The 23,414-nt window shown below is 31.0% G+C and overlaps 6 protein-coding genes across 9 annotated transcripts; 3 read left to right on the forward strand and 3 right to left on the reverse strand.

Moving 5' to 3' along the window:
- The first annotated feature begins 461 nt into the window (after window positions 1-461).
- LOC139811581 (cytochrome c) lies at window positions 462-1,189 on the forward strand. The gene is made up of 2 exons (XM_071775854.1): window positions 462-687; window positions 901-1,189. Exons 1-2 carry the CDS (start codon window positions 561-563, stop codon window positions 1,083-1,085), a joined length of 312 nt encoding a protein of 103 aa, XP_071631955.1. The 5' UTR covers window positions 462-560; the 3' UTR covers window positions 1,086-1,189.
- An 882-nt stretch (window positions 1,190-2,071) lies between these two features.
- Window positions 2,072-6,605, forward strand: LOC139811580 (uncharacterized). Of its 2 annotated transcripts, XM_071775852.1 has the most exons (11): window positions 2,072-2,206; window positions 2,739-2,949; window positions 3,141-3,267; window positions 4,269-4,483; window positions 4,570-4,660; window positions 4,727-4,998; window positions 5,108-5,505; window positions 5,677-5,975; window positions 6,065-6,259; window positions 6,331-6,364; window positions 6,436-6,605. In XM_071775852.1, exons 2-11 carry the CDS (start codon window positions 2,758-2,760, stop codon window positions 6,473-6,475), a joined length of 1,863 nt encoding a protein of 620 aa, XP_071631953.1. In that variant the 5' UTR covers window positions 2,072-2,206; window positions 2,739-2,757; the 3' UTR covers window positions 6,476-6,605. The 2 variants fall into 2 exon arrangements, with proteins under 2 accessions (XP_071631953.1, XP_071631952.1); XM_071775851.1 differs by having other exon boundaries at window positions 6,331-6,605.
- A 443-nt stretch (window positions 6,606-7,048) lies between these two features.
- LOC139811189 (cytochrome P450 4g15-like) lies at window positions 7,049-10,882 on the reverse strand. Its single transcript, XM_071775311.1, has 8 exons — window positions 10,550-10,882; window positions 10,201-10,414; window positions 9,744-10,040; window positions 9,222-9,645; window positions 8,961-9,029; window positions 7,895-8,063; window positions 7,600-7,774; window positions 7,049-7,474 (listed from the first exon to the last, which is right to left on the reverse strand). Exons 1-8 carry the CDS (start codon window positions 10,689-10,691, stop codon window positions 7,282-7,284), a joined length of 1,683 nt encoding a protein of 560 aa, XP_071631412.1. The 5' UTR covers window positions 10,692-10,882; the 3' UTR covers window positions 7,049-7,281.
- LOC139811442 (cytochrome c-like) lies at window positions 8,290-9,023 on the forward strand. The gene is made up of 2 exons (XM_071775728.1): window positions 8,290-8,416; window positions 8,648-9,023. The coding sequence occupies exons 1-2, from the start codon at window positions 8,290-8,292 to the stop codon at window positions 8,830-8,832; spliced, it is 312 nt and encodes a 103-aa protein (XP_071631829.1). The 3' UTR covers window positions 8,833-9,023.
- A 1,834-nt stretch (window positions 10,883-12,716) lies between the features above and the next one.
- LOC139811190 (cytochrome P450 4g15-like) lies at window positions 12,717-16,437 on the reverse strand. 2 transcript variants are annotated; one of them, XM_071775313.1, is made up of 8 exons: window positions 16,153-16,437; window positions 15,781-15,994; window positions 15,314-15,610; window positions 14,791-15,214; window positions 14,549-14,617; window positions 13,511-13,679; window positions 13,225-13,393; window positions 12,717-13,028 (listed from the first exon to the last, which is right to left on the reverse strand). In XM_071775313.1, exons 1-8 carry the CDS (start codon window positions 16,289-16,291, stop codon window positions 12,836-12,838), a joined length of 1,674 nt encoding a protein of 557 aa, XP_071631414.1. In that variant the 5' UTR covers window positions 16,292-16,437; the 3' UTR covers window positions 12,717-12,835. The 2 variants fall into 2 exon arrangements, with proteins under 2 accessions (XP_071631414.1, XP_071631413.1); XM_071775312.1 differs by having other exon boundaries at window positions 13,225-13,399.
- A 1,524-nt stretch (window positions 16,438-17,961) lies between these two features.
- On the reverse strand, window positions 17,962-21,555 carry LOC139811210 (cytochrome P450 4g15-like). 2 transcript variants are annotated; one of them, XM_071775338.1, is made up of 8 exons: window positions 21,380-21,555; window positions 21,029-21,242; window positions 20,555-20,851; window positions 20,042-20,456; window positions 19,740-19,808; window positions 19,192-19,360; window positions 18,878-19,046; window positions 17,962-18,677 (listed from the first exon to the last, which is right to left on the reverse strand). In XM_071775338.1, the coding sequence occupies exons 1-8, from the start codon at window positions 21,513-21,515 to the stop codon at window positions 18,500-18,502; spliced, it is 1,647 nt and encodes a 548-aa protein (XP_071631439.1). In that variant the 5' UTR covers window positions 21,516-21,555; the 3' UTR covers window positions 17,962-18,499. The 2 variants fall into 2 exon arrangements, with proteins under 2 accessions (XP_071631439.1, XP_071631438.1); XM_071775337.1 differs by having other exon boundaries at window positions 17,964-18,677; window positions 18,878-19,052.
- Between the last annotated feature and the right edge of the window lie 1,859 nt (window positions 21,556-23,414).

Below are 23,414 nucleotides of genomic sequence, written 5' to 3' on the forward strand. Positions count from 1 at the left end.
CGTGGCAGACTTTGGAAGAACATAATTGCCTGTAACTGTTAATATAAAACATATTAAATGTATTTTTTTTTAAATTTATAAATGAGTTCTTTTAAATATGTACTATAACGCGATTAATGTTATTGTTATAGTAATGCATTTTATTAGATAATTAGATACCTATTGTCACATCTTCGTTAAGATGCCTGGCAATCAAAGGTACCGATGCGGTGGGAAAAGTCTCAAAGTTTCCATAATAACTCTCTCGAGATATTTCATCTCTAAAGTATCTTGGAAAGTGCATTGTCTGTCGCTATCACCAAAAATCGTATCCAATTCTTCGTGCACACGAGCCTGCACGATGAAAATCATTAAATTATAAAGAAAAGAAAAGAGTTAAATTATTACGATTATTATATCGAAATCAAGCAATGTATCGACTTTTCTCAAGAACGACAGAGACTGATGAAGATCGTAAAATGCAATATCGTTGAATTATTCATGGAATTACTATTTTAATTTCGATTTAAATTTAAATATAAATGTAATTAGCAAGAGAAACAAATAAATAACCTGTTAGGATGGGTGACGCGATCAATGGTAAGAAATTATTTATGAAGTTGTGCGCTTCATGTCATACCACGGAAAAGGGTGGAAAACATAAGATAGGTCCTAACCTGCATGACATCATGGGCAAAACTTGCGGAAGTAGGTGTACTAATGCCCCAATGTCTTATATATATATATAGACAATATCTCAGGAAAATAATTTAATCGAAAATATAAATTCAGAAAAAAAATTGTTTTAACAGTCATTTAATAGTTATATAGTAATATTTATGCGTAAATATGTATATAATGCTATATATGTATATTGAATAATAGTATGACAATTTATATGTAACTATTAATTTTTTCTAGCTATTCCGGGATTTAATTTCACGGAAACTCTGAAGGAAAAAGCTATTGTATGGGATGAGAAGACTTTAAACGACTACCTCGAAATTCCCAAAAAATTTATCCCGGGAACAAAAATGGCATTCTACGGTGTCAAGAAGGCCGAAGATCGAAGAGATTTGATCGCTTTCTTAGCTACTTTGAAATAACCGCGTTTTAATAAAACAGTATTTTTTTTATTTTAAAATAAATTACCGTTATATGTACATATCACTTTGTTAAATATTATTTTGTTGAAACATATAAAATTATTACATGCTTTTGTAAACCAGTAATAGTTAATAAGAACCGAAATTGTAACGTATCACATTACAATAAAAATCAAAGTATGTACGCATATTATCTTATTCTTTTTAATGTTATTAATAATTATTAAATGGATTATATTTTACCCTTTATTTTGTCACAATTTTTCTACACACAATCTTCACAAACTTTTCTATAAAATTATTACAATAAAAACATTGGTTATTATATTGCTTTTTCATAGAAGCTTTGTGATGGTAAAAAAAAATTTTTTCAAGATTTTAAAAGAAATAGGTTTAGAATGTTCCAAAATGTCGAGAAATCATATTAGTAGAAAATGTCCGGAAGTATGTATGCGTGTGTGTGTGTACGGATTTTTTGTACACGTATCTACTTCTACAATTTTTTAGATACCGGGTTTAAATTTTGCACACAAATAGAGTAGCATAAAAAAAGTGTATGTCCTCCTCTATAATAATTTTATTAAAATCCGTCGACCGGTATTTTTCTTTTATAAATATACTGATCTCGTTTTTTTTTATGGAAAAATCAAAGAAAATTTATAATTTATATTACGAATCATTGTTTAACTTTTAAATTTTTGTTAATTTGCATTTTATTAAAAAATCGTCATGTTTGAAGTGGTAAATCCATATTAAGATACTCATATTTATCATCTATTAGATTAGATATAAAGAATGCTAATTAAAGAATGTTCTTTTATAATAAACTGATTAACAACTGAATTGAAGCATTTGTAAATCAGAGAGTATACGAGGCAAGTTTACATTCGGATCTTCTCTCTCCGCAATTCCGTAATTACGGATCCTACAGTGCTAATATTTCATTCTGGCCTAAGAATAGGTGTTTAGTATGATGACACTTCGTACAAAGATAAGAGAAACTTCAAAATCTCGTTTGTCGCATGCCCTGCTTAGTCGGAAATTGTCTACCTTCGATTATCGTGGAAGTGTATCGGAATCGTTCACGTTTGCATTAAATTTATCTATCAATATTCTGCTAGGTAAATACTTAAATCTTATCTTCAAATCCGGTGCAATGAAAATAGCAAAAATATAATTTTATCTAATAAATCTGGTGTGGAAAATGTGCTGTCTTAAATTAATTACATGTAAATGCTTAACGAAAATACAAATAATTTTATGTAAAACTGTTTCTGTTCAAAAAATTATTGTTTAATTATATTTCATGTCAATAAATTGACTATTATTTGGAGAATTTTTACTTTTGTATTTATTAATGGAAGGAAAAACTAAATCCAATAAAATAAATTAATATTTAAAAAAAAACTTTTTGTGTTTTCTATGGATAAATGAATTACCTCTGTCAGACGTTATTGCAGAAACTGAATGTAAAACATCACTTTTTATTATTTTAATGTCTACTGTTTTTAATAATAATTAAAGTAGAATATATTTATATGAAAATACTATTTTCGTATTGGCATATATTTATCTTTTATTAAATACTTTTTTATAATTCTTTCTTATTTTGTGAAAAAACGTGACGCTATTTAATGTGTTCAAATAAATCAGGGACGCGATTTATCGTAATATGACGGTGACAGAAGTCAACGGTACGACGATAAATGCGCCCAATTTGAACAACGCTGTCGAAAGTGAAAAGAAGAATGCAACCGCAAAGATAGAAGAACTGATTAATGAAGAGGATGAAATTACTCTGGAAGATTTGGCGCCAGATGGTGGCTGGGGATGGATGATTGCATTGGCAATGATATTAATTCTCGTTAGTAATAATAATAATGCATAATAAATGATAAAATAGTGCTCAAAGCTATTGAAACAGCTATATCACTCTTAATATAATAATATTTACTTAAAAATTATTTCGAAATCTTTCCCAATACAAACATGAGCGAGTTTGTATGTAAATATAGGTATGACGTGTAATTAACAACTTCTTTCCTGCTGTTTTAGTTTACCACGATAGGCCCAGGATCGTGTTTTGCTATAATCTTTGGCGATTTCCTTGAAGATTCCGGCCAGGCAGGCATGGCATCAAGTCTCTTCAATTCCGTCTTTATGATCAATTATTCTATTGCCAGTAAGCGCGCATGTGACATGTGTTTAATAATCAAAATTAAAGAAAAAAAATGGTGATACACTAAATTATATTTGCACAGTTATCAATCAAAGATTTCTATACAAATTTATTAGCAACAATTTTTAAATAGTGTGTTTGCAAAGACATATGTGATCTTCGCACTTTTTTCCTTGGTATGAAACTTTTCTCGGAAGAAGAAATTTGCATTTGCATCCACATGATAAGAAGATTAAGTGACGTCCCCAAAGCGTAATTTTTCTGCTCTTATCGACGTTGTCAGTTAAGCCATCAGCTTCTTGCTGTAAATTTGCAGCTTCTGTCGTCGACATTTTGCACGAAGGATTAAAATCGAATAACGTGTGTACTGAAGTTTCGATCCGGCACATATTTGCGACGTATGCAATCCTAATACGTTTCCGATACATGAAAGTCTCACGGCATAGATTATTCGAATCTAACTATAATCGAATTCTTGTTTACGAAAAAACGTACGCTACATTTCGTTATCACATATTCTTGGAACATATCACAATTATCAGATTAGAGCATTATTTCTAGTGAAAAAAATGCGCTTTTACTGTCACTCGAATGCGAAGATAATAAATTTTACTATGAATTAAATAACGATCCTTGAATAAGAAATTAAATAGAATTTTATATTCATCTTTTGTTATCGTTACATAATAAATAATATTTTTAATTTAATTTAAATACGCACAATTTTATTTATAATATTTAATATTACTATTATAGAATACCGTGATGTAATAATATTTAAAAATAATATATTTTGCAAAACACAGATGTTTGTATCTTAAAGATAATTAATAGATAGTAAAATATAAATAATAGACAACAGATCTTATTATAAAAATGATTTAAACACAAAGTTTTTAGTATTTGGAAGATTACATTTGTTAAACAGTATTTTATTCTAACTAATAACATAATTTTTCTTTTTCCACTTATGCATTGAACACAAAAAAATATTTCTTGTGCAGGTTTGCTCACCAATACACTGTTGAAGAGATATTCTACAAGACCGGTCGGAACTGTGGGTGCACTCTTCTTCGCGTTATCGAACATCGCCCTGGTCTTCGTTAGAAATATATATGACATGGCTTTTATTTATTTTCTACAAGGTTTTGGATTGGGCTTGATTATGACAATTACTAATACGGTTTTCAACTCGTACTTCGTGAAGAAAAGAGCGAAAGTAAAGCAATTATGGCTAATGCTCAGGTCTGTTTAAAAACGCTGAATTCTCAGTTTATTAAAAAAAATTTTCTCTTTCTTATTTAGGTGATGTACGCGTCGCAAGTCATTGTTGCGTTAGGCGGAATTGTTTATCCTATGTTGTGCGAAAGGATGTTGGCGTTGTACGGTTTTCGCGGTAAGTGTCGCAAAGGCAAAGTTCCAGATATTTACAACTTATTTTTGTTTGTCGTTTGTGTTATAGGTACTGCGGCAATCATAGGTGCTCTAAGCCTTAATAGCGTCGTTGGAATGACAATGATGCATCCCGTGGAATGGCACGCTAAAAATCCGGCAGAGGTTCGTGCTGAAAGAGCGCGCGAAAAGGAACAAAAAGTCTTTCGAGAATTGGCACTATCGAATCGTCGTTCAACCATCCACGTGATCCACTCATCTTCCAAGACTAAATGGAGCAGTCTTCGTAGTCTCAAGGAAGAAAGGGACACAAATACACCATTGCTGAATGAAGTTTTTAAGGTGACATGAAATTCGATGATAAGATTATGTCATTTCTTTGTCAATTAAATTAAAATTTTTTTCCATTTAATTATATTTGTCCGTTCATATTTACATTGACTTTGTTTAGCCTTCTGCACAAAGAGTTGCGTCAGTCTCAGCAATTGAGAGCGGAATGCGTTGGAGAGCGAAATCAGGATCTATATGGGAAAGTTTATCGAGGCGTACATCGGCTATCTCGGCCTCTAGCTTAGTTAATTTGGCGACTCGCACGACTTATGTACTAAGCGACATACGGCTTCATCTAGAAAAGAAGTATAGTGAAAGACGAACAGATAAAGAAACGCAGGAGAAGGAAGAGAAACAAAAAAAGGAAATCCAGGAAAAGGAAGAGAAAGAAAATAAAGAAATTCAGGAGGAGGAAGAGAAACAAGAAAAGGAAACCCAGGAGAAGGAAGAGAAACAAGATAAGGAAATCCAAGAGAAAGGAGAAAAACAAGACATTGAGAAAGAACAAAAGGCAATAAAGTAAGTATACGGTTCAGTTATTTGTGTAATTGAATTATATAATTTATGGTTAATATATCTTAAGACTGTAAAACTTTGATAGTCCTGCTATTATATATTTAATAATATCATAATATATAATTCTATATCTTCATATAATTTACGCTCCGATTTATTTTGTCAATACCAAAGGTATAAAATCATTCTGAGAGATCTAGTGGATATGTCTCTGGTGAAGAATATCTGTTTCATAAATTTGTGCTTCGGCGTCAGTTTCGTGTGTACTGCCGACTTTGGTTTCTCTTCTCTACTTCCTCTTATGATGACCGATGCGGGATACCCGAAAGCCTATGCCGCACTGAGCGTCACAATCAGTGGAATAGCCGAGCTGGCGTCGAAAATTTTACTGTCAATTTTTACACTAATAATAAACGTAAAATCAAAGTATATATTCTTTATTGCCACAATCTTGATGGGATTCGCAAGAATAGGTGAGTACAATCAATTTTATAATTGAATAAATAAATTATCGCAAATTTTTAGTTTCTGAAATGTCTAATAAAAATCACGATATGTATAGGATTCCTGCTATATGAGGGTACGATAAAAGGCGCGTTAATTACAATAATGTTAATTGGAGCCGTGCGATCGTGGCTGCTGGTCCCGCAGCCTCTAGTTATCATAGAAGATCTCCAAATAGAAAAATTTGCCTCGGCTTATGGCCTCAACGCTGCCATCTGCACTTTAGTCACGATAATTTTCGGCGCCATCGTAGGTAAGTTGAGAAAGACCGTATTAAGTTTTGATTCGTAATACATATAACTACATATGTGTATATTGTTGCAGGAATTATTAAGGATTGGACTGGTAGTTACAAAATGTATCAAATTTCTTTACTAGTGTTAAATAGTGTTTTTATTTTACCTTGGGCTTTGCAATTCATCTTTGTAGACTTCAGAAAATGGCGAAAGCAACGCGCGCAAGAAACTAACACAAAATCTATCGACTGTCGATGGGAATGAAGAGATGTAGAACATCTCGAGAATTAGTGACTATTACTGATCCACTTATCAAATTGCATTCTTGCTGTTTCTTTATTAAAATGTTTAGTATTCTTAGTTATTCTTGGTGTACATACATGAAGCAAGTTAATTTTTATGTATGTAAAATAGCTATCTGCTGGTTATAATATAGAAAATTTTATATTTTATAATAAATATTGAATTTTTTGTACATACAAATAAATACATTTAAATAAATTTGATTTAAATTCTTATACAAAAAACACACAAATTGTTTACATTTTTTTACAGAAAATTAATGAACTCATGAATATAAAATATATTAATGAGTTTATGTAAGTAAGATCGAACAACATCATTTTTGTTAAGCGTTTTATTTGCTCAAAATTATACATTAGTAGATTAATCTTAATTAGTAATTTTATTATCAATTATTAACTTTTAATTATTAACTCTTAATAATTAATAAAATAATTGAAAATTTAATATAAACTTATATCTTATATATGAGTTGTAAAATATAGCCTTGAAGATATTTTTGATGGTACATTAAATACAATGTATTAATTTTCTTCTTCGTCTAAAATATTGTATTACTTTAGAAAAATTAAATAGCTTTTTAGAGAAATTTTAGATAAATTATTAGAGAAATATATTTACTCAAACAAGATTAATAAACAAAAAATAAAATTCTTACTAAAGTACATCCATATATATATTTATATTTGATTAGATTATTATGCTTTGCGCCGATAATGGGATTGTTAATTCCCGGTTATTCTTCTTTACGCGATGCTGGTTTGCGCGGCTCGACTTTGATCTTGAATCCATCATGTCTTTTCAAAATAATATCAGCTCGCAGTTGGAAATCTTTGTCGGGCGTATCAGAAACAATACGGTAATTCCTCAGTATCGTCGATAACAAAACTTTCAGTTTCAACATAGCATATTTGCGTCCCACGCAAGACCTTTGAAAAATGTATATTGTAACAATATTGGCGAGAAATGTCTTCTTCAACCTCATAGTTTAGAAAAATCCCTAGAGATAATAGGAAAAAATTATTACTAAAAAATATTATTAATTATTAAATACCTCGGTCCAGCACTGAAAGGAATGTAAGCATAATAATGTCTTTGTTGCATTCTTTCCGGTAAAAAGTTGTCTGGATCAAAAACTGTTGGATTTGGATAATATTTCTCCAACCGATGCGTCATAAATTGTACGACCAGTACCGTGGCAGACTTTGGAAGAACATAATTGCCCGTAACTGTTAATATAAAACATATTAAATGTATTTTTTTTTAATTTATAAATGAGTTCTTTTAAATATGTACTATAACGCGATTAATATTATTGTTATAGTAATGCATTTAATTAGATAATTTACCTATTTTCACATCTTCGTTAAGATGCCTGGCAATCAAAGGTACCGGTGGGAAAAGTCTCAAAGTTTCCATAATAACTCTCTCGAGATATTTCATCTCTAAAGTATCTTGGAAAGTGCATTGTCTGTCGCTATCACCAAAAATCGTATCCAATTCTTCGTGCACACGAGCCTGCACGATGAAAATCATTAAATTATAAAGAAAAGGAAAGAGTTAAATTATTACGATTGTTATATCGAAATCAAGCAATATATCGACTTTTCTCAGGAACGACAGAGATTGATGAAGATCGTAAAATGCAATATCGTTGAATTACTTATGGAGTTACTATTTTAATTTCGATTTAATTTAAATATAAATGTAATTAGCGAGAGAAACAAATAAATAACCCGTTAGGATGGGTGACGCGATCAATGGCAAAAAATTATTTATGAAGTTGTGCGCTTCATGTCATACCACGGAAAAGGGTGGAAAACATAAGATAGGTCCTAACCTGCATGACATCATGGGCAAAACTTGCGGAAGTAGGTGTACTAATGCCCCAATGTCATATTATACACGATATCTCAGGAAAATAATTTAATATATATAGACAATATCTCAGGAAAATAATTTAATCAAAAATAAATTCAGAAAAAAATTGTTTTAACAGTTATTTAATAGTTATATAGTAGTATTTATGCGTAAATATGTATATAATGCTATATATTGAATAATAGTATGACAATTTATATGTAACTATTAATTTTTTCTAGCTATTCCGGGATTTAATTTCACGGAAACTCTGAAGGAAAAAGCTATTGTATGGGATGAGAAGACTTTAAACGACTACCTCGAAATTCCCAAAAAATTTATCCCGGGAACAAAAATGGCATTCTACGGTGTCAAGAAGGCCGAAGATCGAAGAGATTTGATCGCTTTCTTAGCTACTTTGAAATAACCGCGTTTTAATAAACAGTATGTAGCAATTTTGCTGCACAAATGCAACATGCAAAATAACCATGGGGTTATGTTATTAATTATGTAATTATTGTAATGAATCATCGAAAATAGTAATAATGAATATACCTGAACATCTGGATGATTTCCTAAGACACAAAGTGCAAAACTCGAGCCAGCCGCCGTGGTATCATGACCCTGTAATAAATCAATGAATTTCTTTTTGATGTATAAAATAATAACGTGATTTATTATAGCAATACAGTTTGCGATGCATAAGGTATTTTGTAGAAGAAAAAGTTAAAAAAAGTTTAAATTATAAAGTTCATGTACACGTTCTCAAAAATTCATGATAAGATTACATTTATTCTCAAAAAGAAATTGTCATACTTCAAACATGATGGTGTTCACTTCCTCCCAGATCTCCTCGTCAGTCATTTGCCCATTCTTCTTCAGTTCGAACATCATTTCTAGAAAAGCATGTCGCTTTTTCTCACCTACGTCGTTCTCATCAATATCATCGAGGTCATCTCTTACGTAATGCATATAATTAGCGGGTCTATTATTAGCATTTTTCGTATTTTCGGTCACATTCAAATTTTCCATTGGTTTATCGTTTTGCACTTCTTTTACTTGTTGATCTTTCACAAGTTTTTCTTCGACATCCTTTGCTTTCTCTTTGATCACATGTTCTGTCAATGTATGAACAATATTGAGCAGTTTCTCCTGAACTTTGGCAAGCTTCGAATATTTGAAAAACATGTCCAATCGTAGTGATATATCATAATGTCTTCGGTGTATAATATCGCTCAGTCTACAATATTCATATTATGGTGAGTGCGTTTTCTATATGATAAGTAAATAATAAAAAAAATGCTACGTGTAATTTTAAGAAGAAAAAAAAATATATACTTCATCACTGCCATGGCATATTCAAATCCGGTTTTCTGTCTTCTTTCCTTCCTAACTCCCATCGCTGTTTCCGTTAAAATATCAACCGTTACGGCTGACAGATAATCGTGGCAATCGAATTCCTTTCCAACTTTATCGCGAAGCCGGTTCACGAGATCTATGCTGTTTTCGTAAAATAAAGGTACAAACGTCTTCAAGATATTCATGTGAAACGTAGGCGCAATCACTTTTCTATGTCTGCGCCATTTGTCGCCTTTTGTGATTAGCAAACCGTCTCCAAGCCACGGTTTGAACAATCTACGATGGAGATAAAGGAAATTATTTTAAGCAATATCTTACGTATAAAAAGTGACAAAACATCCAGCACAAAATTTGCACCTCTAGTTTTACATATAATATAGGAACGAAGCACATATATATTTTAATGAATTTATTAATTGTTAATTTAACTTCTTACGCATATTCTTCGGCTTTGTCGATATGCACAGAACTACTCAAGATTATTTCAACATCTTGTGGATCTGCCAAGAAGACTACTACTTTTGAACCTAAATACGCGCCTACTACACTTCCATACTTTTCAAAAAAATCAAGACCTATCTCTATTAATGCTTCGGGAGGCGCTTTAAGAGTTATTAATGAATGACCTAGTATAGGTACGGATGGTGGGCCTAAAAGAAGAAAAAATTTGTTGTAGGATAATATGAGTAAATAATAATCAATATTGATGAGAAGACTACTCGCCAAAAACATATTCGTCGAGTAAAAAGTTAAACTTATTTCTTATTATTAATATGTAAATATACCTGGTAGTTTCTTCACAAGACGAACTGCTCGAGAGGTTTCGATGTAATAGTACGCTGCAGCTAACACTGCAAGAAGCGTAGTCAGCAGAGAAAAAGTTAAAGTTGACATATAGGATGTTGTTACTGGATCCGCATCCATCATGATTTAAAAAAAAGTACTGTCTCGTAATAGTCACTTATTTCTCACTTCTTTCTTGCAACTTACTAATTATAGTGTCGACATTGAAAGACACAAGATTCAAGATATTAAAGTACTGTAACAGTAATAGAAATACTTTACTTGTCGTTGGCGACTGAAATCACTTGTCAACGGTAAATACGTCTTTAACTAGCTCGCAGTAGTGACCGATATTTTATAAGCTTTAGTCCAGAGGAATTTACGTATTCGGTCTCACTTTTTAATTATACAATGACCTCGTCAATATCGCATTGCTTGTTCATTTCCACTACGCAAATAATCGCAGACCGGATGAGAAAATTGCGTCACGCATTTGATTTCAAATGTAAGTTAATTCATCAATGTGGCAATATTGCCCCAGACGTGACACAGCCGTAAGCGCAACCTTTTTAATAAACAACCGGAAATCGACCTGTCGACATTATAAAGGAAGCATTGAAAGCGCGAAAAATATAAAAAAGACTTTTGTTGCATACAGCAAGTAACGAAATTATTGGTATATCGTAATTATGGTGTGTCATTGTTGATTTCACTTTTAATTTCGAATTAATATAAATCCCTCTCTTATATAATGAAGCAAAATATTTATTAGGAGAGGGGGGGGGGGCATTATAATTAAAAACAATAAATAAAACGTAAAGTAAATTAAGGCTATTTGAATTGCAACCTATACTTAAATATAAAATATTTTCCTCGTGCAAACATCAAATTATTCGAAAAAAGATGGTGGGGACAATCATATCCGCGTTAAGAACAAGAGAGATAGTGATATTATTAATTGTATTCAATGAACGAGATATTAAAAATTGTATTTAATTTGCAATGCATTTTTAATTTTTCTTGTAATATTAAAAATCTTTATAAATATTTCAATACTCTTTATTAACTTTATAAGTAATTATTAGGGTAACTCTCTCTTTCTCTCTCTCCGTCTCTCTCTCTCTCTCTCCGTCTCTCTCTCTCTCTCTCTCTCTCTCTCTCTCTCTCTCTCCCTCTCTCCGGTATATACGCCGCACCTAAGGAAAACTTAATTCATTAAGTACTATTTAAAATGTTAAAGGCAAATAAATTATACCAATAAAAACTTTATGAAATTTTTATTCTTTGTACTTAACAAAAAAAAACTTTCAGAGACCCTTGCATTTTTGCCATATATCCTATGTGTAAAAATGATAAACAAATTATAAAATTGAAAAAATTTAAAAAGAAAATAGACGAACGATAGATGCATTAAAGGTTATTGTTATATGATAAAAAAAAAAGAAGGAAAAAGAACACATAAAAGATTTTGATTTTTATAGTGTTTGTACTATGGCATAAATCCCGCATGCTAAAAATGCCATCTATATCCTAAACAGGTGGGATATACAAGATATCAAGCTAAACAAAGAATACAAGAGCTATGCATTTGTATTTTGTTGTATTCCATCATTTACTATCCCTTTACACTTATGTATCATGAAATAACCATTAAACCTCTAACACTCTTTACAGTAATCATTTTACGTAGGTCGTAATATATGATCGCGCTACTTACTACGGTGAAAAATCGATTCAACTAACGATGGTTTCGTTAATATTAACAGTAAAGAACTGAAATTACAACACAATACTAATAGGGCATAAAGGCACATAACAAAATATTTGCGAGAAAATACTTAGATTATATAAGGTTATATAAACTAGAACAACGATGTAATTTTTGTTAAGTGTTTTATTTGTTCAAAATTATATAAAGTAGATTAATCTTAAGTAGTAACTTTATTATCAATTATTAACTTTTAATTATTAACTCTTAATAATTAATAAAATAATTCAAACTTTAATATTAGTCATATAAACTTATATTTTATATGTAAATAATTTGCAAAAAATAGTCTTGAAGATATTTTTGGTATTTTAAATATAATAATATCTATTGATTTTCTTCTTTGTCTAAAATATTTCATTATTCTAGACAAACAAATATCAAATTATTAGAGAAATGTATTTACTCAAGAAAGTTTATTAAATAAAAAGAATAAAATTGTTGCTAAAGTACATTTATCGATATATTTATATTTGATTAGATTATGCTTTGCGCGGATAATGGGATTGTTAATTCTCGGTTATTCTTCTTTACGAGATGCTGGTTCACGCGGCTCGACTTTGATCTTGAATCCATCATGTCTTTTCAGAATAATATCACCTCGCAGGTGGAAATCTTTGTCGGGCGTATCAGAAATAATACGGTAATTCCTCAGTATCGTCGATAACAAAACCTTCAGTTTTAACATAGCATATTTTCGCCCTACGCAGGACCTTTAAAAAATGGGTTATTGTCAACAAATGTAACAATATACGCGAGAAATTTTGTAGATATCGATGTTTTAAGAACAAATATTTATTTTATTAAACTTAAACGTAATTTTTAAAATATAACTCTTATAGTTTAGAAAAATCCTTAGAGATAATAGAAAATAATTGCTACTAAAAAATATTATTAATTATTAAATACCTTGGCCCAGCACTGAAAGGAATGTAAGCATAATAATGTCTTTGCTGCATTATTTCCGGTAAAAAGTTATCTGGATTGAAAACTGTTGGATTTGGATAATATTTCTCCAACCGATGCGTTATGAACTGTACGATCAGTACTGTGGTAGACTTTGGAAGAATATAATCACCTGTAACTTTAATATATAACATATTAAATGTATTTTATTTAATTTATAAACAACTTTTTTAAGTATTAACGCGATTAATATTATTGTTATAGTAATGCATTTAATTAGATAATCTACCTATTTTTACATCCTCGTTAAGATACCTGGCAATCGCAGGTACCGGTGGGAAAAGTCTCAAAGTTTCCATAATAACTCTCTCGAGATATTTCATCTTTAAAGTATCTTGGAAAGTACATTGTCTGTCGCTATCACCAAAAATCGTGTCCAATTCTTCGTGCACGCGAGCCTGTACGATAAGAATCATAAATTAAAAAAGAAAGAATAGAATTAAATTATTATGATTGTTATATCGAAATTAAGTAATGTATTGACTTTCCTCAGAAATGATAGAGACTGAAGATCGTAAGATGCAATATTATTGAATTACTATTTTAGTCTTAATTTAATTTAAATATAAACGTAATTAGCAAGAAACCAATAAATAACCTGTTAGGGTGGATGACGCGATCAGCAATAATGGTAAGAAATTATTTATGAAGTTGTGCGCTTCATGTCATATCACGGAAAAGGTGGAAAATATAAGATAGATTTTAATCTGCACGGCATTATGGGCAAAACTTGTGAAAGTAGGTGTATTAAATGCCCTATCTAGACAATATCTTAATCAGAAAAATTATTTAATAAAAAAATGTAATAAAAAATTTAATAAAAATAAATAAATTCAGCTAAAATAAGATTGCTTTAACAATCGTTTAATAATAATAATATTTATGCCTAAATAAACATACCTATAAAGCTATTGAATAATAGTGTAATTTATATGTAACTAATTAATTTTTTCTAACTATTCCGGGATTTCTTAAAAATTATATGAAGGAAAGTGTTATTTTGTATACGAAGAGAAGACCCTAAACGACTACTTCAAATTTCCCAAAAAATTTATTCCGGAAACAAAAATGGTATTCTACGGCGTCAAGAAGGCTGAAGATCGAAGAGATTTGATCCTTCTTAGCTGTTTTGAAGTAACTGCGTTTTAATAAAACAATATGTAACAGTTTTGTAACTCAAATGCAACATACAAAATAACCATTGGGGTATGTTATTGATCGTGTTATTAATTAATTAATGTTATTAATTATTGAAAATAAAGTGTACCTGAATATCTGGATGGTTTCCTAAGACACAAAGTGCAAAACTCGAGCCAGCCGCCGTGGTATCATGACCCTGTAATAAGTCAATAATTAATTTTTTTTTGAAGCATAAAATAATAACTTGCAATAAACGTGGCATTTTGATGTAAAAAAAAATTTAAGAAAAGTTTAAATTATAAAAATTCATGTGCACGTTTAAAGATTCATGATAAGATTTTATTTATTCTCAAAAAGAAATTGTCATACTTCAAACATGATGGTGTTCACTTCCTCCCAGATCTCCTCGTCAGTCATTTGCCCATTTTTCTTCAATTCTAACATCATTTCTAGAAAAGCATGTCGCTTTTTCTCACCTACGTCATTCTCATCGATATCATCGAGGTCATCTCTTACGTAATGCATATAATTAGCGGCTTTGTTTTTAGCATGTTCCGTATTTTCGGTTGGATTTGATTTTTCCATTGGTTTAACGTTCTGCACTTCCTTTACTTGTTGATCTTTTACAAGTTTTTCTTCGAAGTCCTTTGCTTTCTCTTTGATCACATGTTCTGTCAATGTATGAACAATATTAAGCAGTTTCTCCTGGAGTTTTGCAAACTTCGAGTATTTGTAAAGCATGTCATATCGTAACAATACATTATACTGTCTTCGATGTATGATATCGCTCAGTCTACAATATTCAAATTATGGTGAGTGCGTTTTCTATGTGATGAGCAAATAATAAAAAAAAAACCGTTACGTGTAATTATAAGAAAGAAACAATGTGTACTTCATCACAGCCATAGCATATTCATATCCGGTTTTCTGTCTTTTTTCTTTTTTAACTCCCATCGCTGTTTCTGTCAAAATATCAACCGTTACGGCTGACAGATAATCGTGGCAATCGAATTTCTTCCCAACTTTATCCCGAAGCCGGTTCACGAGATCTATGCTGTTTTCATAAAATAAAGGCACAAACGTCTTCAAGATGTTCATATGAAACGTGGACGCAATCACCTTTCTATGTCTGCGCCATTTGTCGCCTTTTGTGATCAGCAAACCGTCTCCAAGCCACGGTTTGAAGTATCTGCAATGGAGATGAAGAAGATTATTTTAGCCAATATTAGTAAGCAATGGCTTATATAATAAATGACAAAACATCCAGAATAAAATTTGCACCTCTAGTTTTACATATTACTGTAACAAAGCACAATATACATTTTAATAATCTAATTAATTATAAATTTGACATCTTACTCATATTCCTTGGCTTTGTCGATATGCACAGAACTACTCAAGATTATTTCAATATCTTGTGGATCTGTTATAAAGGCTACTGTTTTTGTACCGAAATACGCGCCTCCTGTACCTCCATACTTTTCATAAAATTCAATAACTTTCTCTACCATTAATTCGGGAGGCCATGTAAGAGGTATTAATGAATGACCTAGTATAGGTACGGATGGTGGGCCTAAAAAAAGAAAAAATTTGTTATAGGATAATATAATGAGTAAATAATAATCAATATTGACGAAGACTACTCGCCAAAATTATTTCTCGTCGAGTAAGAAATTAAACTTGTTTTTTTTTTATATATATATATATATATTATGTATATATAATATATACCTGTTGGTAGTTTCTTTATTAGACGAACTGCTCGAGAGGTTTCGATGTAATAGTACGCTGCAATTAACATTGCAACGAGCATCAGCAGAGAAAAAGTTACGGTTGACGTATAAGATGTCGTAATTGGATCCGTGTCCATTGTGATTTAAGGAAAAGTACTGTCTCGTGATAGCAATCAAAGTACTATAACAGTGCTTTAATAGAAATATTTTATTTGTTATTGACGACTAAAGAAGCCACGTTATTAATCACTTGTCAACGGTAAATGCGTCTCTAACTCGCTCGCAGTCGTGACCAATATTTTATAAGCTTTAGTCCAGAAAAATTTACGTATTCGGTCTCACTTTTTAATTATACAACGACCTCGCAATTTTATTGCTTGCTCATTTCCATGTCTAACCTATATCCATTACGCAAATAACACTATTCTACAAAATTAAACTCATTTTTTGCTTCAAAAACGAAATCAGCTAATCTTTATTAATTTGGGTTGCTAAATTTGAATATGTTAGTAAAACATTTTAACTAGCTCTAGTTTTTATGATATAGAAGATTGGAACACTCAAAAACCGCTTTTTTGGTCGATTTTATAACTTTTTGTCGAAACATGACAAATAATTTAGAAACGTCTCAAGAGAGAAAGTATTTATATTTCCTACTTTATCAAGAAAAAAATTCAAATTTTGGCAAATATAATATTTGCTTTCTTGGGATGGTTTTTAATTTTATTTGCAATAAGTATGAGATTATACGACCGTGTAAGATATACAATCAAACAAGAGGAAAACACCGTAATCGGTCAGGACTGGATTTTGCTTGTCCGAATAATATATATTAATTTCTGAGTGACTTATTTACGTACAATTTTTTTGCCGTGGCAGACCACGCGCCGTTACTTCCGGACATAACGCAGTCTCAACCAAAGCCAGAACGATACAATCACACAATTAAATTGATATCAATTTAAATACGAATCTAATATCAAAATTGCAATCGACCCGTTAGGAAATTGCAGTGGATATAGATACGCTGACAAATGTACACAAACCCTTGCAAATAAAGTTAAAAATTACCCCAGAAATGCAAATATTATATTTGCAAAAATTTGAATGCCATCTATATCCTAAACAGGTGGGATATACAAAATATCAAGCTAAACAAAGAATACAAGTGCTATGCATTTATATTTTGTTGTATTCTATCATTTACTATCCCTTTACACTTATGTATCATGAAATAACCATTAAACCTCTTACACTCTTTACAGTAATCATTTTACGTAGGTCGTAATATATGATCGCGCTACTTACTACGGTGGAAAATCGATTCAACTAACGATGGTTTCATTAATATTAACAGTAAAGAACTGAAATTACAACACAATACTAATATGCATAAAGGCACATAACAGAATATTTGCGAGCAAATACTTAGGTTATATAAGGTTATATAAACTAGAACAACGATGTAATTTTTGTTAAGTGTTTTATTTGTTTCAAATTATATAAAGTAGATTAATCTTAAGTAGTAACTTTATTATCAATTATTAACTTTTAATTATTAACTCTTAATAATTAATAAAATAATTCAAACTTTAATATTAGCAGTATAAACTTTATATCTTATATGTAAGTGAGTTGCAAAAATTGATTTTCTTCTTTGTCTAAAATATTTCATTATTCTAGATAAACAAATAGCAAATTATTAGAGAAATGTATTTACTCAAGAAAGTTTATTATAAAAAAGAATAAAATTCTTGTTAAGGTAGTTCGATGATGAAACAACTTTTGCCAAAAATGATAGGTTGCATTTTTTATATCGAAAAAAGGAACTTTCTTGAATCGATTAAGCCCAGAAAAAAGATAATTCACCGTCCCGTTCTCAAGATATTTAATTTTAAAATTAGGTGATTTTAATGATTTTAACATTGGTCTAATAGGGAAAGAGGTTATTTTCCTATGAATAACACGAGTTTGCGAAAAATCTTTTGCCAAAAATGTCCGAACAATATATATCGATGGAAAGAGGACACTGTGAGGAAGCCTATAGTTGAAGGTGAACACGATCCACTGTACAGTTTTTTTTAAATTAATAATTAAAGTTGAAAACTATAGTCAAGCGACGCGTTAAAACACACTTAATAATCTATTTCAGGCAAAATATTATTCTACAACGTAAAAATTATTTACTAATGGTCTTTTTACGTCGTTACGAAGCTTTGCGATGCGTTATTCTATTTTTTTTATAATCATTAAAATAAAAAAATTATAAACATTGTTTCAACTTCAGCCCTTCATCATCAAACTACCTTAAAGTACATCCATCGATATATTTATATTTGATTAGATTATGCTGGTTCACGCGGCTCGACTTTGATCTTGAATCCATCATGTCTTTTCAGAATGATATCACCTCGCAGGTGGAAATCTTTGTCCGGCGTATCAGAAATCATACGGTAATTTCTCAGTATCGTCGATAACAAAACCTTCAGTTTTAACAAAGCATATTTCCGCCCTATGCAGGATCTTTGAAAAATAGGTATTGTCAACAAATGTAACAATATACGCGAGAAATTTGGCAGATATCGACGTTTCAAGAACAAACATTTCATTAAACTTAAATGTAATTTTTTAAATACATATATAGATATCTCATAATTTAGCAAAAATTTTTAGAGATAGTAGAAAACAGTTGTTACTAAAAAGTTTTACTAATTATTAAATACCTTGGCCCAGCGCTGAAAGGAATGTAAGCATAAGAATGTCTTTGCTGCGTTCTTTCCGGTAAAAAGTTATCTGGATTGAAAACTGTTGGATTTGGATAATATTTCTCCAACCGATGCGTTATGAACTGTACGATCAGTACTGTGGTAGACTTTGGAAGAATATAATCACCTGTAACTTTAATATATAACATATTAAATGTATTTTATTTAATTTATAAACACAAATTTTTTAAGTAAAAAATACTTACTATAAATACTTACTATAACCCGATTAACATTACTGTTATAGTAATGCATTTAATTAGATAACTTACCTATTTTTACATCCTCGTTTAGATGTCTGGCAATTAAAGGTACCGGTGGGAAAAGTCTCAAAGTTTCCATAATAACTCTCTCGAGATATTTCATCTTTAAAGTATCTTGGAAAGTGCATTGTCTGTTGCTATCACCAAAAATCGTGTCCAATTCTTCATGTACGCGAGCCTGCACGATGAGAATAATTGAATTAAAAAGAAAAAGAAAAAAACGATTAAATTATTACAATTGTTATATCGAAATCAAGCAATAAATCGAATTTCCTCAGGAACGATAGAGATTAAAGATCATAAATATGCAATATATTGTTAAATTACTACTTTAGATTTAATTTCTAATCTTAATCGGGAAAAAAATTTAATAAAAATAATTTCAGAAAAAAATTATTTTAAGAATTGTTTAATAATAATAATAATATTTATGCGTAAATATGTATATATAATGCTTTATATTGCTTTAACTAATTAAGTTTTTCTAGCTATTCCGCTATGTTATTAATTATGTAATTATTGTAATCAATAATCGAAAATAGTAATAATGAATATACCTGAACATCTGGATGATTTCCTAAGACACAAAGTGCAAAACTCGAGCCAGCCGCCGTGGTATCATGACCCTGTAATAAATCAATACATTTCTTTTTGATGTATAAAATAATAACGTGATTTATTATAGCAATGCAGTTTGCAATGCATAAGATATTTTGTAGAAGAAAAAGTTAAAAAAAGTTTAACCCGTTTGAGTCGATACATCAAAAAGAACGCAAATGGAAACTGTTGTGGGGTCCATTGGACCCATGTGACCTCTACGTTACTTTTAGGAGGTGTGACTTCAACGGGTTTGTCATACTTCAAACATGATGGTGTTTACTTCCTCCCAGATCTCCTCGTCAGTCATTTGCCCATTCTTCTTCAATTCGAACATCATTTCTAAAAAAGCATGTCGCTTTTTCTCACCTACGTCGTTCTCATCGAGGTTATCTCTTACGTAATGCATATAATTAGCGGCTTTGTTTTTAGCATGTTCCGTATTTTCGGTCGGATTTGATTTTTCCATTGGTTTAACGTTCTGCACTTCCTTTACTTGTTGATCTTTTACAAGTTTTTCTTCGAAGTCCTTTGCTTTCTCTTTGATCACATGTTCTGTCAAAGTATGAACAATACGGAGCAGTTTTTCCTGGACCTTGGCAAGCTTCGAATATTTGAAAAGCATGTCGTATCGTAACAATATATTATAATGTCTTCGGTGTATGATATCGCTCAGTCTACAATATTCAAATTATAGTGAGTGCGTTTTCTATGTGATAAGCAAATAATAAAAAAATAACGCTACGTGTAATTTCGAGAAAAAAACAATGTGTACTTCATCACGGCCATAGCATATTCATATCCGGTTTTCTGCCTTTTTTCTTTTTTAACTCCCATCGCTGTTTCCGTTAAAATATCAACCGTTACGGCTGACAGATAATCGTGGCAATCGAATTCCTTTCCAACTTTATAGCGAAGCCGGTTCACGAGATCTATGCTGTTTTCATAAAATAAAGGTACAAACGTCTTCAAGATATTCATGTGAAACGTAGGCGCAATCACTTTTCTGTGTCTGCGCCATTTGTCGCCTTTTGTGATCAGCAAACCGTCTCCAAGCCACGGTTTGAAGAATCTACAATGGAAAATAAAGAGGATTATTTTAGGTAATATTAGTAAGCAATATCTTATACATATATAATGAATGACAAAATATCCAGAATAAAATTTACACCTCTTGTTTTACATGTTACTATAACAAAGCGCAATATACATTTTAGTGATTTTATTAATTATTAATTCGACATCTCACTTGTATTCCTCGGATTTGTCGATATGCGTCGAACTACTCAAGATTATTTCAATATCTCGTGGATCTGATATAAAGGCTACTGTCTTTGTACCGAAATACACGCCTCCTGTACTTCCATACTTTTCATAAAGTTCAATAGCTTTCTCTACCATTAATTCGGGAGGACATGTCAGAGGTAATAATCCATGTCCTATAATAGGTATGGATGGTGGACCTAAATGAAGAAAAGATTTGTTGTATGATAATTTAATAAGTGAATAATAATCAATATTGATGAAGATTATTCGCTAAAAACTTATTTGCCGAGTAAAAAATTAAAATTTATTTTTTATTATTAATATATACGTATACCTGGTAGTTTTTTTATGAAACGAACTGCTCGAGAGGTTTCGATGTAATAGTACGCTGCAATTAACACTGCAACGAGCGTCAGCAGAAAAAAAGTTACGATTGACGTATAAGATGTCGTAATTGGATCCGTGTCCATTGTGATTTAAGGAAAAGTACTGTCTCGTGATAGTGACGTGGCGACTAGTGCCGATATTGAAAAAAATACAAGATTTAAAAAGAATTATAGTACTATAACAGTGCTTTAATAGAAATATTTTATTCGTTATTGACGACTAAAGAAGCCATGTTATTAACCCTTAAAAAAACGACGCCTAAAAAATACTTTAAAGTGTTCTAAAAAAATCTGAAAAAATTCATGTTACCTTATTAACTATCCTACTTTAAGGATCAATCGCTATATTGCCGATTTGTTCATTTGTTTAAACAATATATTTATATAAACAAATAAAAACGTGAAGAATGGACCATTTTTTTCAAAAAATCGTAACTTTGGCAAAAATTAATATATTTAAAAAAAAATTAAAGTTTAAGAATAGTACTTTAAAGAAAAAAATATTAGAAGTATGTATAAATTAATGGGATGCTTAAGTTTTGAGCATCAAAATCACGTTTTTTGAAAGTACGTAAATAGGTACAAATTACAGTAAAATACACATTTTATTCATTTTTAGTCAATTTTATTCATGAAAATGTAATCAATCACAATTATTTATTACAAAATTATAAAAAAGTACAAAAATATGAAAAAATTATATCGAGGCTAAATTATTGTGTACAGTCAAAACATATTATTTATCGATAACTAAGATTAATCTATCAATTCCCAATGAAAGAACATGAATTTTTAGTAAAAAAAAACATCCAAATTAAAATAAACATTTTACTCACCTGCTATTTTTAATCAACGTAACGTGTAATGTCGGGTCACTCGTGCACTTTCAAAATTTCGTCTGGCTCTCACAACGGCTATTTACGCACTAGACCGTCGGCGCTTGGGGAGTTAGTAGCTTAGTAGTATACAATTTTTTTTAGTATAGTTTGGTCCCGCCCCCTTCCTCCCTTCGAGCTACAGGGGACAGTCACTTTCGCCAGGGCACGAGTGACCCGACGTTACACACGAAGGGTTAATCACTTGTCAACGGTAAATGCGTCTCTAACTCGCTCGCAGTCCTGACCGATATATTTTATAAGCTGGTAGTTTAGACAAATTTACGTATATGTTACTTTTTAATTATACAATGACCTCGCAATCTTATTGCTTGCTCATTTTCATGTCTACCTATATTCATTACGCAAATAACACTATTCTACAAAATTAAACTCATTTTCTGCTTCAAAAATAAAATCAGCTAATCTTTATTAGAGGAGCGCAAGATGGCAAGGACAATTACTAAGACGAGTTTATCACAAGCAACGTTCCAAAAAATAAAGCACAAAATATACTTACAAAAATTATTTACAATGAATGTACAGTCTCTGAATTTCAAGTTCTCGGATAGATACCGTAAAGCGGGCGCGCGCACAAAAAGTTTTTACGCAAGAATTCGACTGATAGAGCGATCGAATTAGCGGTTGAAAGCGGAATCAGCGATTGAAATACGTGTGAGAATCCTGAGTTATTCGTCTCTCGCAACGAAACGTCCTTGTTGCGGGAAGGAAGGCCTTTGCTTCGTTAATTGCCTATGTTAATTCATGGTCGTTACTTGGCGAAACCTGTTTGTGACATGGGTGTGGTTGTTTTTGTCCTATAGAACCGCGGTTATCTCATAAAATTGCCGTTTATTTGGTCAAGAGAAAGTTAGACGAACTTTCCAGAACGACTCATTTGACGAAAGACCCTTGTCATAACAATCGTAGATGATTAACGCGAAATCATGATACATGTAATGCTCGAAGTCAATCACGGTCTCAAACAATTAGTAAAAAATTTTAATTAGCTCTAGTTTCGATGATATATGTAGGAGATTGGAACACCCAAAAACCACTTTTTGGTCGATTATAATTTTTTATCGAAACATGACAAATAATTTAGAAT

The sequence above is a fragment of the Temnothorax longispinosus genome, chromosome 4, assembly GCF_030848805.1.
Source record: "Temnothorax longispinosus isolate EJ_2023e chromosome 4, Tlon_JGU_v1, whole genome shotgun sequence".
Taxonomy (NCBI): Eukaryota; Metazoa; Arthropoda; class Insecta; order Hymenoptera; family Formicidae; genus Temnothorax; species Temnothorax longispinosus.